General features: G+C 48.3%; 1 protein-coding gene across 1 annotated transcript in view; it reads left to right on the top strand.

Moving 5' to 3' along the window:
• The first annotated feature begins 583 nt into the window (after positions 1 to 583).
• LOC107540843 (myosin-16-like) overlaps positions 584 to 13,366 on the top strand; it is a 31,605-nt gene continuing 18,822 nt past the window's right edge. Inside the window, 15 exon segments of the mRNA XM_016217692.2 lie at positions 584 to 746; positions 749 to 792; positions 3,818 to 3,961; positions 6,241 to 6,397; positions 7,028 to 7,055; positions 7,337 to 7,433; positions 8,027 to 8,053; positions 8,055 to 8,120; positions 8,661 to 8,724; positions 9,114 to 9,212; positions 10,656 to 10,759; positions 11,509 to 11,647; positions 12,017 to 12,136; positions 12,139 to 12,284; positions 13,157 to 13,327. Of these exon segments, the coding sequence (XP_016073178.2) occupies positions 584 to 746; positions 749 to 792; positions 3,818 to 3,961; positions 6,241 to 6,397; positions 7,028 to 7,055; positions 7,337 to 7,433; positions 8,027 to 8,053; positions 8,055 to 8,120; positions 8,661 to 8,724; positions 9,114 to 9,212; positions 10,656 to 10,759; positions 11,509 to 11,647; positions 12,017 to 12,136; positions 12,139 to 12,284; positions 13,157 to 13,327 (1,569 nt within the window).

A 13,366-nucleotide genomic window follows, 5' to 3' on the forward strand; every position in this document is an offset into this window, starting at 1 on the left:
ATAACCTCCAACTGAGGGTCTAATAAGACCATAATTTCAAAACTGAGATGAGGATAAATACTGTTTTGAGGTGTCTGCAACCACACTAAAATAAAAGGAGACTAGCTGTGAGTTCTGCTGGGGACAAGTCACAGCAGTTCTGGTACTACCGTGGCCTGTGGCCTCTGTTCATATCTTAAGGTAAAGTGAAAACCAAGTGGTAATTGTTTTCCCATCCCATTTCATAGTTCCAGTCCTTACTTGACCCTCTCTTGGCTCTCATCTTCTCCTGCATAAAATGATCCAGCCTGACCTCGCAGCCTTAGTGTGAGGGGTGTATTAGACAAAAGATGCAGAAGTGTCCTATGGTTGGCGGGGGTACACAACTCCAAGGAGTTATCAGCTTATTCTATGTTAATAAGACCTAATGTTACCAAGACATCCAAAGTGACATGAGAGAAGCAACCCCATCCCTCTCGGGCGTTCACCTCCGCCCACACACCAGCCTTGACACGCCATCCTTACTTTCTTTCCTCCGCAGCACCCGGGGAAGTCCTGGTTCCCACCCTTGGGTCCTTCTTGCTCCTTCCTCAGCCAAGCCACAATGCCTGGTGGATACAAAGGCGAATGTGGGGACGATGTCGACCCGATGCCCTTCCTGGCACCTCCCGAAAAGGAGAGGATCGAAGCCATGAACAAGCCCTACGACATCAAGAGGTCCTGCTGGGTCAAAGACGAGAAGGAGGGCTTCGTCGCTGGAGAGATCCAGTTGAGCAGGGCGACCAAGTCACTGTGAAGACGGTCACCAACCAGGTGAGTGGGAAACAATCCCCAGGATGAAACTGAGCTTTGAGTGTGGCAGACACTCAGGCTCTGTTGTCCACGCTTCTGCTCAAGACGCAGGGTGGCAAGAAGAGCAGATGCCCCTGAGTCCCATGTGCTGGGTTCAAGTTCAGACTCAACGATACTCAAGCTGTGCGGCCCCGGGAAAGATACTTTTCCTCTCTGAGCTCTGGCTCTCCCACAGTAGAAATTCCAACTTAATAGGACATAGAATAGTGCTTTGTATACTCTAAAACAGTGTATGTGTATAAGAGAATATCATGAGAGCTTCTTATCTTTAAAGCCCCAAACAGCTCTCATGTGGAATCTGTTTTCTAAGAGTGAGAGTGAGTAGCCCAGCCATCGCTATGTGCCTGTGATGGCATGAGGAATGTGAGACAGGGCCTGGAACACTTTGGCCAACCTGGGTGAGCTCTTCAGCTGCATGAGCAACAGATGGAGGCTCCTGAGCCCCTTACCGCCTGACAGTGGTGTGCTGGAGCTGGCTTGTCCCAAGGCTAAACATTCAGGATTTGCAGCCAGTTGTTAAAGCTTTAGCAGCCTGATGTCAGCCATGGTGGAAGTAGTTACATGAGAATTGACAAATGGTACAAATCAGAGATTTCCCCCCCACACACACACACACTGATGGTTTACCAGCACACCAGTCTCTGCCAGTCCACGCTGTCTGACTGTGAGGGATGACTTGAAAAAGTGAATAGAAAGTTTTTCATTAAATCCCTACCCTGCTGCAAACTTCTGGTGAGGCGCTGAACTTTTTTTTTTAATCTTCACCCAAGGATATGTTTTGTTGATTTTTAGAGAGAGAGGAAGGGAGGGAAAGAGAGAGAAAGAAACATCCATGTGAGAGAGAAACACTGATTGCTTGCCTTCTGTACGTGCCCCAACTGGGGAACAAACCTGCAACCTAGGTATGTGCCCTGACCCGGAATCAAATCTGCAACCTTGCCCTAGCCAGTTTTGCTCAGTGGTTAGAGCATCGACCCGTGGACTAAAAGGTCTTGGGTTCAATTCTGGCCAAGGGCACATACCTCGAATGCAGGCTCAATCCTGGGCCCAGCCCCAGTCCAGGCAAGTGCGGGAGGCAAACAATTGATGTGTCTCTCACATTAATGTTTCCCCCTCTCTCTCTCTCTCTTTCACCCCCTTCCACTCTCTCTGAAAAAGCAATGGGAGAAAAAACCCACAACTATCCTTGTGTGAGGATTAAAAAAAACACTAAAAACCCCCACAACCTTTTGGTGCACAAAACACTCCAACAATAAGCCACCCAGCCAGGGCAGACACTAAACATTTTATTTAATCCTTTCAATAACCTTATGGGTCAATAAGATTTACTGACCCTATTTTGCAGTAGGATCAAGGAGACTTTAGGTGACTTGCCCACAGTCACAATGATGAACTCAGATTCAAAGCTAGAGCATCTGGCTCAAACCCCTGTGTCCCCTCTACATCACCATGCCATCTCTCCATGGCGGGCTGCAAAGGGGGAGTGTGAGGTCAGTCCTTGGTTCATTTCATGCATAAGAGGAGCTAGATGAGAAATTGCAATAGCTGAGCTTCACTTTGTACCCCCCTTCCAAGGGAGTGACAGGAAAGAGTTGAGGCTATTGCCAGATTAAAGTGGATTTGAACATGAAAGTCAAGCCTAATTCTCAGAAGGAAGATACTTTTCAGAAGGGCTGAGCACTGCAGTGTTGTAAGAAATGATGGATAATAAGTGCAGAGCCCCAGAGGCCCCAGTTTGGATGCAATTTAAGGACAACACTTATTTAAGGACAACACTTCTGTGAGCATCTGCAGTGGACACACCATCCAGCCAGGTTTGGGACAGAAAAGACTGACTCACCTGGTTCTTAAGATAAAGGCAAAGGCCTTCATTCTGCTGCAGGAGCTGAGAGATTAAGTGTTCTCCTATAGGCAAAGCCCAGGGATCTGAAACTACTGGAAATGGACTCTGAATAAAACCCAGCTTGTCTGGGGCAAGAGCAGGAGGCAACCAATCTAAGTGTGTCTCTTTCATATGGAAGTTTTTCTCTCTCTCTCTCTTCCTTCCACTCTCTCTGAAAAGCAATGGAAAAAATATCCTCGGGTGAGGCTTAAAAAAAAAACCTAGCTTGATTTACTAGGGGTGTGGTGACCAAATTATCTGCCTATTGCACTCATAAATTATTAAAAGCCCTCAAAATTCAAGTATGTGTTCGAGCCTCACATCTCAGGCTGTAAGCAGCTCAAAGGTATTTTTTCTCTGGATCATGTCTTAAGGTTTGGTCCCAGATGATGAAACTTAAGAGTTGGTGTTAGTTTTCATTTACAGATGAAAAACAGGGGAGCAGAGAGGGACAGGACTTGTCCTCCATGCACAGGAACTCCAACTCTTAATGCTGTACATCTACTGCCCAACGTTCACCGTTGTCTTTTTCTTTATCTCATTTGCTTCTTGCTTTGAATTTTATCCTTTAAGGTGGTTTGTTGGGAGCACAGAATGTCTTTTTTTTTTTTTAACAAAAAAGTTCATTGCTATTTAGAAACCACCACTAATTCCCAAGTCAGGGAGCCAAGAGTCACATCTCTGCAAAGTGTGCCTGGGATCCATGAGGAAACTCTGATCAGCTACCAGAATGGACTTGGTGGGAAGAGAAGCATAGGCCAGAGGTGCTCTGAATGTAGGGAGGGAACTTCATAGCTTACAAGGTATTTTTCCACGTTCGCACTTAAGTTCATATAATTCTCCCAGAAGCCAGCCATGGAAGCTATTGTCATCCCTACGTCAGAGGGGAGGCAGTTAGGGCTCATATGGCCTCAGAAATTCCTCCCCATCCCAAGTTGCACAGAGAGGCATGGCTGGACCAGGAGTTGGGCCCACTGGATGCCTGGCTCCAGCTCTTTCCCCGACACCAGTTTTGTGTGTGGTAACCTGTGCCAGATGCTGCTGTGGCTGTGACAGTACTGTTCCCTAATTCATGTGCTGCTATGTCTTGACATCTCTCCCCAGACTGTCACTGTGAAGAAGGATGATATCCAGCAGATGAACCCGCCCAAATTCTACCAGGCTAGCGACATGGCGGACATGACCTTCTTGAATGAGGCCAGTGTCCTGGACAATCTGCGCCAACGCTACACCAACATGAGGATCTATGTGAGTGCCCGGGGCTGGGGGTGAGAAGGAAGTGGGCACTGCAGGTCTTCTACCCATCTCCTGATGGGAAGGGGCAACTACTCTACCTTCCCCAACAACCAATGCACATTATGACTCAGACAAGGGCACAGGGACTTCCACTCCAAGCTTTCAACATCTCAGTGATGGCACCATCTCCATAGGCAGCTGAAATACCTTTTCCTGAAGCTATCACCCAGAAGTCTTCCTCCCTACCCCACCACCCCTGCAGACTCTCCAAATAAACATCAATTTCCCCCTAGTGACTTTATATGGTTTGATTAGAAGTCCCTTCCTTTCTACCCATTCTATCCAACCATCCATTTCTATCCATCCATTTCTATCCAACCATCAATTTATCTATTCTTCTTTCTTTCCTTCTTTTCTTCCTTCCTTTCTTCCTTCCTTCCTTCCTTCTATCCATCCATCCAATCATTCACTCAATAAACATTGTGCACTATGCTAGGATGAGCAAGTGGGTTACCATCAGTCCCCTGACCATCTTGAAAATCCTAAGACAGAAATATGATTTCCTGAAAGTGCTGGTGGCTAGATTCAAAATGGGATGTAAGGAAGTTTTTGTGTTTGCCCCTCTAGATGTCTTTACTAAGACACAAAGATTCTTATCTGGTAGGAATACTTGAGGTGGGGCCTCTCTTCAAGGTCAGAGGCCCTTGGGGATTTCTGGGAATGTGTGGTGACAGCCAGGATGGCTGCTGCATGCTTCCTTCCCTCAGCTTGCTTCAGTCCCCAGCAACACCATAGCCCCAGGCCGTGCTGAAAGATCTCTAGAAAGCTCTTGGGGATATCTGCTGGGCCTGGACACTAGTGATGGCATCATTGGACCTCAGGTCTGTAAAGAACCGTACTCTCCTTGACTGAGCCTAGAGCTTGGGCTGAGAATGTCTGTGTGGGCTTGATGGCCAAGCTCAGGGCTGGGGCTTACTCAGGGTCATTCTGCAGCCAAGCCCTTGCTCTTCGTGGGTGGTCATACTATGTCTCTGGGCCAAGGGACTGTAGGCTCTGTGGAGTATGGGCTAAGGGGCCAGGTCAAGGAGTCTCCTCCTAATGCACCACAGTTGCTGGTTGAACAATTCTGACAGGCAGGGACAGTGCCACAGCTTCACCTGCTTCCCTCTCATGTCTCTCCTTCAAGGGAGGGTGGGGAACCTCTCCTCATTCTTACCAAAAAGGGCTATAACTGGTTTCCAGGCTGCTGTCTGCCCCCACCCCCACCCCCACCCCCACTGAGACAGGGCTGGAGGGAAAGAGTGATTCAATGGTTGGAGTCCCAGGATGAGACGCTGTGCATCATACTTTCAACTCTTAATAAGATTCCTTTTAATACTCAACATATCACATCTATGCTAAGGAGAAGCTGGGCCTGGAGGGGATGGGGAGGGGAATGGTATTCCCACTTGTACCAAAGCGGAAGGTCTTAAAGTTGAACTGTAAAGAATCACAGGGTGGGGACATCAGGTCAATACGGGCGTCCAGAGAGGAGAAGGGAACGTTTGGGGGTCACAGATGGGCAGTCACAGATTTGGCCATTTCTTCCTTCGCTTATTCCCCACTCAGGTCATTTCTTTTACTGCCTCATTTTGTTTTTCTGATTTTTTTTTTTTTAATGGGATGATTTTCTTACAAAATTGCCTTGGGATAAAAAGAGAGGCTGACGTCTCTTTTTAAGAGTAGGTCAAACCCAACTGCCCACCTGGTAGGGGATCGTGCCCAAACCATGAGCACTTGGGGCTGTTAAAACACCCCAGAAATCTCTCTGTGAACTCTCACGGAAAAGTCTCCCAGATATATTAAGTGGAGAAAGCAAGACATAAAACATTATTATGAAATACCATCTTTCATTTTCAAAACAAGGTGGGGCATAAGAATGTGTCTCTGAATTTGTTTATGCATCAGAAACCGTGGAAGGGGATATTAGCAAGTACTTACGTGTGGGGGAGGAGAGGGCAGGCACCAAGCAGTTGGGAGAACTTTTTGCAGCATATTTGTCCATACAGTGACTGTTATCTATTCAAATAACTAAACCAAAAGAAAATGGAACAAATACATATTAAAGAGAAGACTTGTTTTGCTTACTGAATAAAGACTCGCACATAGATTTTGCCCCCGGAGAGGAGACCAGGCCTCTCTCCAGGCTGGCCGTGACCTCCAGCCAGGCTGCTCTATGACAGGCTGGGGCCCAGAGCGAAGGGGGCAGCAAGAGGAAGGACCAGCTAACCATCTTCCGTCCCTCCCACCAGACCTACTCGGGCTTATTCTGCGTGACAGTCAACCCCTACAGGTGGCTGCCCATCTACGGGTCCCGAGTGGCCAACATGTACAAAGGCAAGAAGCACACAGAGATGCCACCCCACCTCTTCTCCATCTCAGACAATGCCTACCACGACATGCTCATGGGTGCGTAGGGTGGGGCCTGCTGGGGCTCTTGTAGTGGGTGACGGATACTCCTTTGCCACTGTTGCTCCAAATACATTAGAACCATATGCTATCCAATCTCAACTCTGAAGTTCTCTGTTAAATGCTGAGCAGCAACAGCATGTGATATCAATACCAGGTACCAGTGCTCAGTGAGTGCCCAGGGCGTTTGCTAAGTACCAGCCCTACCTCATGCCCTACCTCATTTAAGCATCATAAAAGCCAGGATGCCAAGTTAAGTAACTTGCCCAGAACTCAAGTCAACATTTAACCATTCCCTGTATGATCTCTTCCATACAGTACAGAGACCCATGAAGTGATTTTTATTATCCTTTCTCTTTATTTTGCTTATGACTAGGTAGCTTTATGGGATGGGGCTGGAAGAAACAGGGTGGCTGGTCAATTCTCGGCCCTTTCTACAAAAATGCTTGATGCAGAGGCAGGCGTGTCGCCATGGACCCCACAGGATCCTGGGTTTTCAGACTCAAGTGGCTTCTGTGGCCATTCTCCAAGTAGGGTGGGATGCAGGATGGGTGAAAAAGATGATGTTAAGTGTCTAGTTTCTAAGTGTTTCCTAATTACATATTCTGATTGCTGTTGTATTCCCTGCAGATCGTGAAAATCAGTCTATGCTAATCACGTAAGTTTCTCTTCTGTGTCTTACATATGTAATTAAGCCTTCTTAAATTAATTGGTGGAATCTTGTACAGAAATCTGTAGACAGCAAGTGGTCTTAGCAGGACTAGTAAATCTGCACCTGCTAAACCAAGGGGACCCTCCATGTCCCGAAGCCCCCCACCTGTCTATCAGGGCTAAGGGGTGAAATGTGATCACACTCAACCTGCACCTTTTATTGCTCTACTTCTCTGCTGCCACTCCCCTCTTCATGCTTCACTTGTCTGCTCCCCTTTCCACCCACAGTGGAGAATCTGGTGCTGGCAAGACTGAGAACACAAAGAAGGTCATCCAGTACTTTGCCAATATCGGAGGAACTGGCAAACAGTCCACGGATGGGAAGGTAGGGCTGACTGGGCAGACTCGGGATCTGCCATCCCCAGCCAGCACACATAGCAGTGTCTGCTCTGTGGGTTAGGGCCATTTTACAGACGAGAAAACTGAGACTTGGAGAGAAGTGACTTGGGTGGGGTCACACAGGGAAAAGTGGCTGCAGACCCGGGTATTCTCCCACAGGATGAATTCTGCTGCCCAGGCCACATCTTACACTCAGGTCCTGGGCTACAGAGGGCATTAGTTGTGCCAGTGGCAGCAGTCAAAAGCTGAGAAAGAAAAGGAGTGTTAGGAGGGTGACCAGGGATGCCCAAGGAAGGGTATTCAGCTCACTCAGGAGTCTCTCCATCATGAGCAGTGAGGAAACAACAGCTAAGAATGAAGTCCTGTCATCTGCCAGTTGCCCCTCCAACGGCAGGGGCTACTGGGGGATAGTCATCAGGCAGTGGCCCTCCTCCCAGGTCCCCTCCAGCCCCAATTTCCCAGCCTCCCAAACCTGTTTCCATCCTGATTCCTCGCACATAAGCCACAGTCATCTGAAAGCCCTGAGTCCCCAGGCAGTAGCCCACAGACCACCCCAGCTGGTGTTTCTCTCCGGGGCAGGGGTCCCTGGAGGACCAGATCATCCAGGAAAAACCCCGTGCTGGAGGCTTTCGGGAACGCCAAGACTACCAGGAACAACAACTCCTCTCGCTTCGTAAGTGCCAACAGCAGCCACGGTGGGCCCTTGGGCGGGGGGGGCAGGTTTCCCCACCCCAGGCCAGGTACGTAATTTGGGGCTGACTTAAACATACCAATGGGATTAGGCAAGTCACACCATCTTCTTCTCAGAGATTTTTCAAAGTCAGGGTCCATACCAAACAGATCCCATATCAGTACATAAATCAAGGGGCTTGAATGCAGAAACTTAGGAACATGGTGAGGTTGGGGCTACGAAGTCAGACAGGGGAGCCAGAGATTTGCAACATCTGGAAGCTGCAGACTCCCTCCCCAATCCTACAGCTATGGCTACACCACAGACCTGAGACTGAGCTCCAAAACCCACCCACCTCCTCTGCCCATCTGCATGGGACATCCATGACTCAGAACACAGTCATGTCTGGCCCAGTTGCATTCCCGAAGTGCCCTCTGAATTCAGGGGGCTGTCAATGAGTGAATGCAGCCAAACCTGGGCCACATATTGCTCTAGAACTACACACACCCTCTCTCACGACCCTCCCCTCTCCTCCCTGCTCAGGGCAAGTTCATCCGGATCCACTTCGGAACTACAGGCAAACTGGCTGGAGCTAACAGCGAGGGCTGTGAGTTAGGCCCTTTTGGCGGGTTCTTCTAGGCAGGACCAGCTCCATAATGCGTGGGGCTCAGTGCAAAGTGATAACGAGGGACCCCCTATTGAAAAAGTATTAAGAATTCCAAACGAGCGACAGAGGAAGGTTACATCAAGCGCGGCCCTTCTGAGCATAGCCTGCCTCATGCCCAGCCTGTCTGGCCTCCACCAGCAGTCAGGCCAAAGACCACAGTTAGCCCGGCCAGTGCTTACCTGCGCAACAACACCACGCTACCCCTGCGCTGTGTGTCTGGGGGAGAGGGAAGAATGAACCCATGACTGGCACTGGGCTTTACGGGAAGGAACCCTGCACCCCAGGCAGAATGGGATGAACTTACAGGCGTTTTGTCTCTTCTCTTCCAGATCTCTTAGAGAAATCTCGTGTCATCTCACAGCAAGCAGCTGAGAGGGGCTACCACATTTTCTACCAGATTCTCTCTAACAAGAAGCCTGAGCTTATTGGTAAAGATCTTTATGTCTGTCCGCCTTCCCCTTAACTCATTTCTCCTCTTTTTTCAATATTGAAAAAAATCCCATGTGCGGAGCCGTGGTTCTGTCTGAATCTCAATACTTTAGAATAATGTGAGTAGGTTACAGGAAACTTTCTCCAAGTTCCACTCACAGCTCATCTGCACAACAGCCTAATGAGGCTGAACTTCACTGTTGGCTCATTTCACAGATGGGGCTTTGGGATGCCTCAAAGTCATGGCTGAGACACAGACCTGGGACACAGACCCCTTGTATCTTGGACCGGCTGCCTCTGGGATCAATACTCAGACAGCAGCAGAGAGACCAGCCAAAGACCACAGTTAGCCCAGCCAGTGCTTACCTGAGCAATAACAACACGCTACCCTCTGGGGAGACACAGCTCACTCTGCGTGCACTGCTCACCAAGCAGGGTCCTTTCATCCACGCGGCCGGATGCCCTTGGACAGGCACCAGCATGCTTGGTTGTCCTTGGCAGACCTGCATGGGATGTAAAGGGTGGGACATAGGGATGAAGATTCAATCTTCCATATACACACTCCTGACCCAGCCGGAGACTAGGGCATTGGACACCATCCCCACCCACAGGTGGGCTTTATTTGTGTTCAACACAGTGTACTTTTAATTTATGGATGGCATTTTGATATTGCAGACTTCACATAAAAATCGAATTTCCTGGCTTCTCTGGAGTAGCAGAGGATCTGGTAGCTATGGGCCTGCTCTCCTTTGTGGTGCTAATCAAGACAGCTGAATAGTGGTGGCCTGGATGCAGCTCAGGCTCTCTTGTTTACCACACTCGCCACCAAGCCCTAGTGCCTCTCTGGTGCAGAGTAGTGCCTCCATTTATCTTCATTCTTGAGCTGTAGTTTTTCTTGATAGTAGAGATGAAAGAAAGGGCAACCATTCCTTACGAGTATGACTCTTCCAAAAGTGAAAAAACAAAGACCAAGAGGGACACACATTTGAAAAAAAATAAAAGAATATTTCTTTGTGAAAACAACAATGTCCCATACATATTATATGAAGTGATTATTACTGCCCAATGATGTGTTCCCTTTTGCCTTAGAGTCTGACCTCTTTATAGGAAAGAGGAAGGAGAAAAATATGAATTCATTTATTCCAAAAATATCTATTGGGTGCATACTAGGTTCCAGGTACCGGGCCAAGAGACAGAGGACATGACCAAGTCCTTGAAACACTCTTTCCACTCTCAAGCTCCTCATGTGACCCTGTTCAAGTCCCTCCATGACTCAGGGTGATCCCAGAGGGAAGGGATCATGTCTTATTCAGCTCTGCAGCCCCCATGATGCCCACCATCACACCTGGCACATGACAGGCATTTAGAGATATTGGTTTAAAATGAAAGAGAAGAAAGGCATGTGTCACCAAGCTATTAATTCACTTTCCTGCTCTTGGCAGAGACTTTGCTGCTGGTCCCTAACCCTAAGGAGTACCACTGGGTGAGCCAGGGCGTCACCATGGTAGAAAACATGGACGACGGGGAGGAGCTGCAGATCACAGATGTAAGTGGGTGGATGTGGCCGATGAAAGACAAAGAGACTCAAGATGGGTGGATGCTTTGGGGGCTTACATGCACTGCCATCAGAATTGGGGTGGGGGCCTAAGAGTTGTCAGGCAACCGCCCAGATTCTTCCTGGGAGATTTCTGGGGTGCAATTAGCATTCCTCCAAGGGTGTCCTAGCATGCAGAGTTTCTCTCTGCAGTATTGAACTAGAATTCCATAGGAACCTTAGGGGCCATGTGCTCCAGGCATTTGTTTTCCTTTTCTCAGTCCCTCTGGGTATTCCTACTACACCCTCTCTTTCTCCTGCTCTTATGGCACCTGTGACTTCTGTTAGTAGGATTTGTGTAATCTCTCCTGTTAGACAACACAATTGATTCCTGATGCATCTTCGCCTTCTCTTCTCCCAATACCTAACAATAATAATGATGGAAATACTACTACTACTACTTCCCAGTTATTGTTATATGTCAAGCACTGGACTAAACATTTATACATCATTCTGATTTATCCTTCTGATGACCTATCTACATTTTGTAGATGACTAAACTGAGACCAGAAAAGTTAAACGAATGCAGTGACTATATTGCAGAGCATCTGGTCTGGGTTCCTGGCAGAAAAACAGGCCTCCCTGCCAGGGTGTGTGTGACCTCCAGAATCCACACCACAGTGCGGTGGCAGTGTTGTGGCCTCCACTCTGGAATGAGAAGTCAGGAGGTTCTTGGCTTTCTCTTCCCTGTAGCCTTGCAGGTTGCCTTTGACGTGTTAGGCTTCAGCGCCGAAGAGAAGCTCGGCGTTTATAAGCTGACTGGGGGCATCATGCACTTTGGCAACATGAAGTTCAAGCAGAAGCCCAGAGAGGAGCAAGCTGAAGTGGACACCACAGAGGGTAGGTGTTGGGCTGGGGCCAACCTGGGAGAACACAGCCAGTGGCAGGGGTTCACTGCTCCCCAGGGCTTCATGCACATTTCAAATATAAGCTGTAAAGCAAGAATGTTCCTTGAATGTCCATACAATGATATTCTCAGAGAGAAATGACAGAGAATCAGAGATATGATTTTGGTCTCTATACTCTGCTTTGCCACTTGACCTTGAGGGAATGTGGAAACCATCTCAGACGTCTACTTTTTCATTGGCAACATGGGGTCTCCTCCACTCTCCCCTCACCCACTACTCCATCAAAATAGACCATACTAAGTTTTGCCATTCAGGGCACCATCTTTCTTTCACTCACCTGTTTTTTTCCATCCCTGCTCAGTGGCTGACAAAGTCGCCCATCTCATGGGTCTCAATTCCGGGGAACTCCAGAAGGGTATCACCAGGCCTCGGGTCAAAGTAGGCAACGAGTTTGTGCAAAAAGGCCAGAACATGGAACAATGCACAACTCCATTGGGGCGCTGGGCAAGGCTGTCTACGACAAGATGTTCAAGTGGCTGGTGGTCAGGATCAACAAGACCTTGGACACAAAGATGCAGAGGCAGTTCTTCATTGGGGTGCTGGACATTGCTGGCTTTGAGATCTTTGAGGTGCTTGACCTTACCTTTTGTCTCTCCTCTTACAAGCTACTTTTCACCACAGTTCTCGTTTCTCATCTTGAAGTGGGAATGAGCCAATCTCAGTTTGTTCCTGGGTCTCTGACTTTTGGCCTTCAGAAAATTTCACCTTCGTTTGCCTAGTCATAAAGAATGATAATGGATAGAATGAGTGGTGTGCTGGAGCTGGCCTGTACTGGCTTACAAGAACTGATTGTTAAATTTTATGGAATTTTGTGAGCCAGTTGACATCATGTTGATAAATGGCCCTGGTGTGAGTATTTTTACCATGGAAATTGGCCAACATTACAATTCTTTGGAGAGAGGGGAAAGAGTTGATTTACCAGTACAACGTTGGTGGCCTCCCACTTCTTGCCCACAGAAATGAGACTCAGTTCTCGTCAAAAGACTTGTGTTGCGGGGTCAAGAGGGGTTTGCCTTTATAATTGGAAGTGGCATGATTAGGAGCCAGTAGACTTCTTCTGGACTCGGGTTGGCCATCAACTAGTTTGTGTGGCCTTAAATAATTTCCATCCCTGGGAAGAAAATGGTTCTTTCCACAAAGATTTTTGTTAACTACACTGGGCCAGAGTCTGGCTGTCTAGGTTTTGGTCCTGGCAGCAGCACTGTGTGGCCAGGGGCACGTACTTAAGTTGCTCTGTCTTTGCAGGGAGGGTAACAGAGAAGGGCTTCTCACAAGACTGATGGGGCCACTGACGAGGTGGTCGGTGTTAAGGCATTTGGGACAGTGCTCAACACGGGTTGGCTGTTGGCAGATTTTAGCTGTTTGTGGCTCATCACTTGGCTCTGGGAAAGGCTCTGTCAGTGTCTGGGCTGAGACCCCTCTTTCTGTTCTCCTGCTGCAGTTCAACAGCTTCGAACAGCTGTGCATCAACTTCACCAATGAGAAGCTGCAACAGTTCTTCAACCACCACATGTTCGTGCTGGAGCAGGAGGAGTACAAGAGGGAGGGCATTGAATGGGTCTTCATAGACTTTGGCCTCGACCTGCAGGCCTGCATCAACCTCCTGGAAAAGGTAAACTGCTTCTCAAAGGAGGGGCTTGGAGAGAGACCG

The sequence above is a fragment of the Miniopterus natalensis genome, chromosome 3, assembly GCF_054644295.1.
Source record: "Miniopterus natalensis isolate mMinNat1 chromosome 3, mMinNat1.hap1, whole genome shotgun sequence".
In the NCBI taxonomy this organism is placed as follows: domain Eukaryota; kingdom Metazoa; phylum Chordata; class Mammalia; order Chiroptera; family Miniopteridae; genus Miniopterus; species Miniopterus natalensis.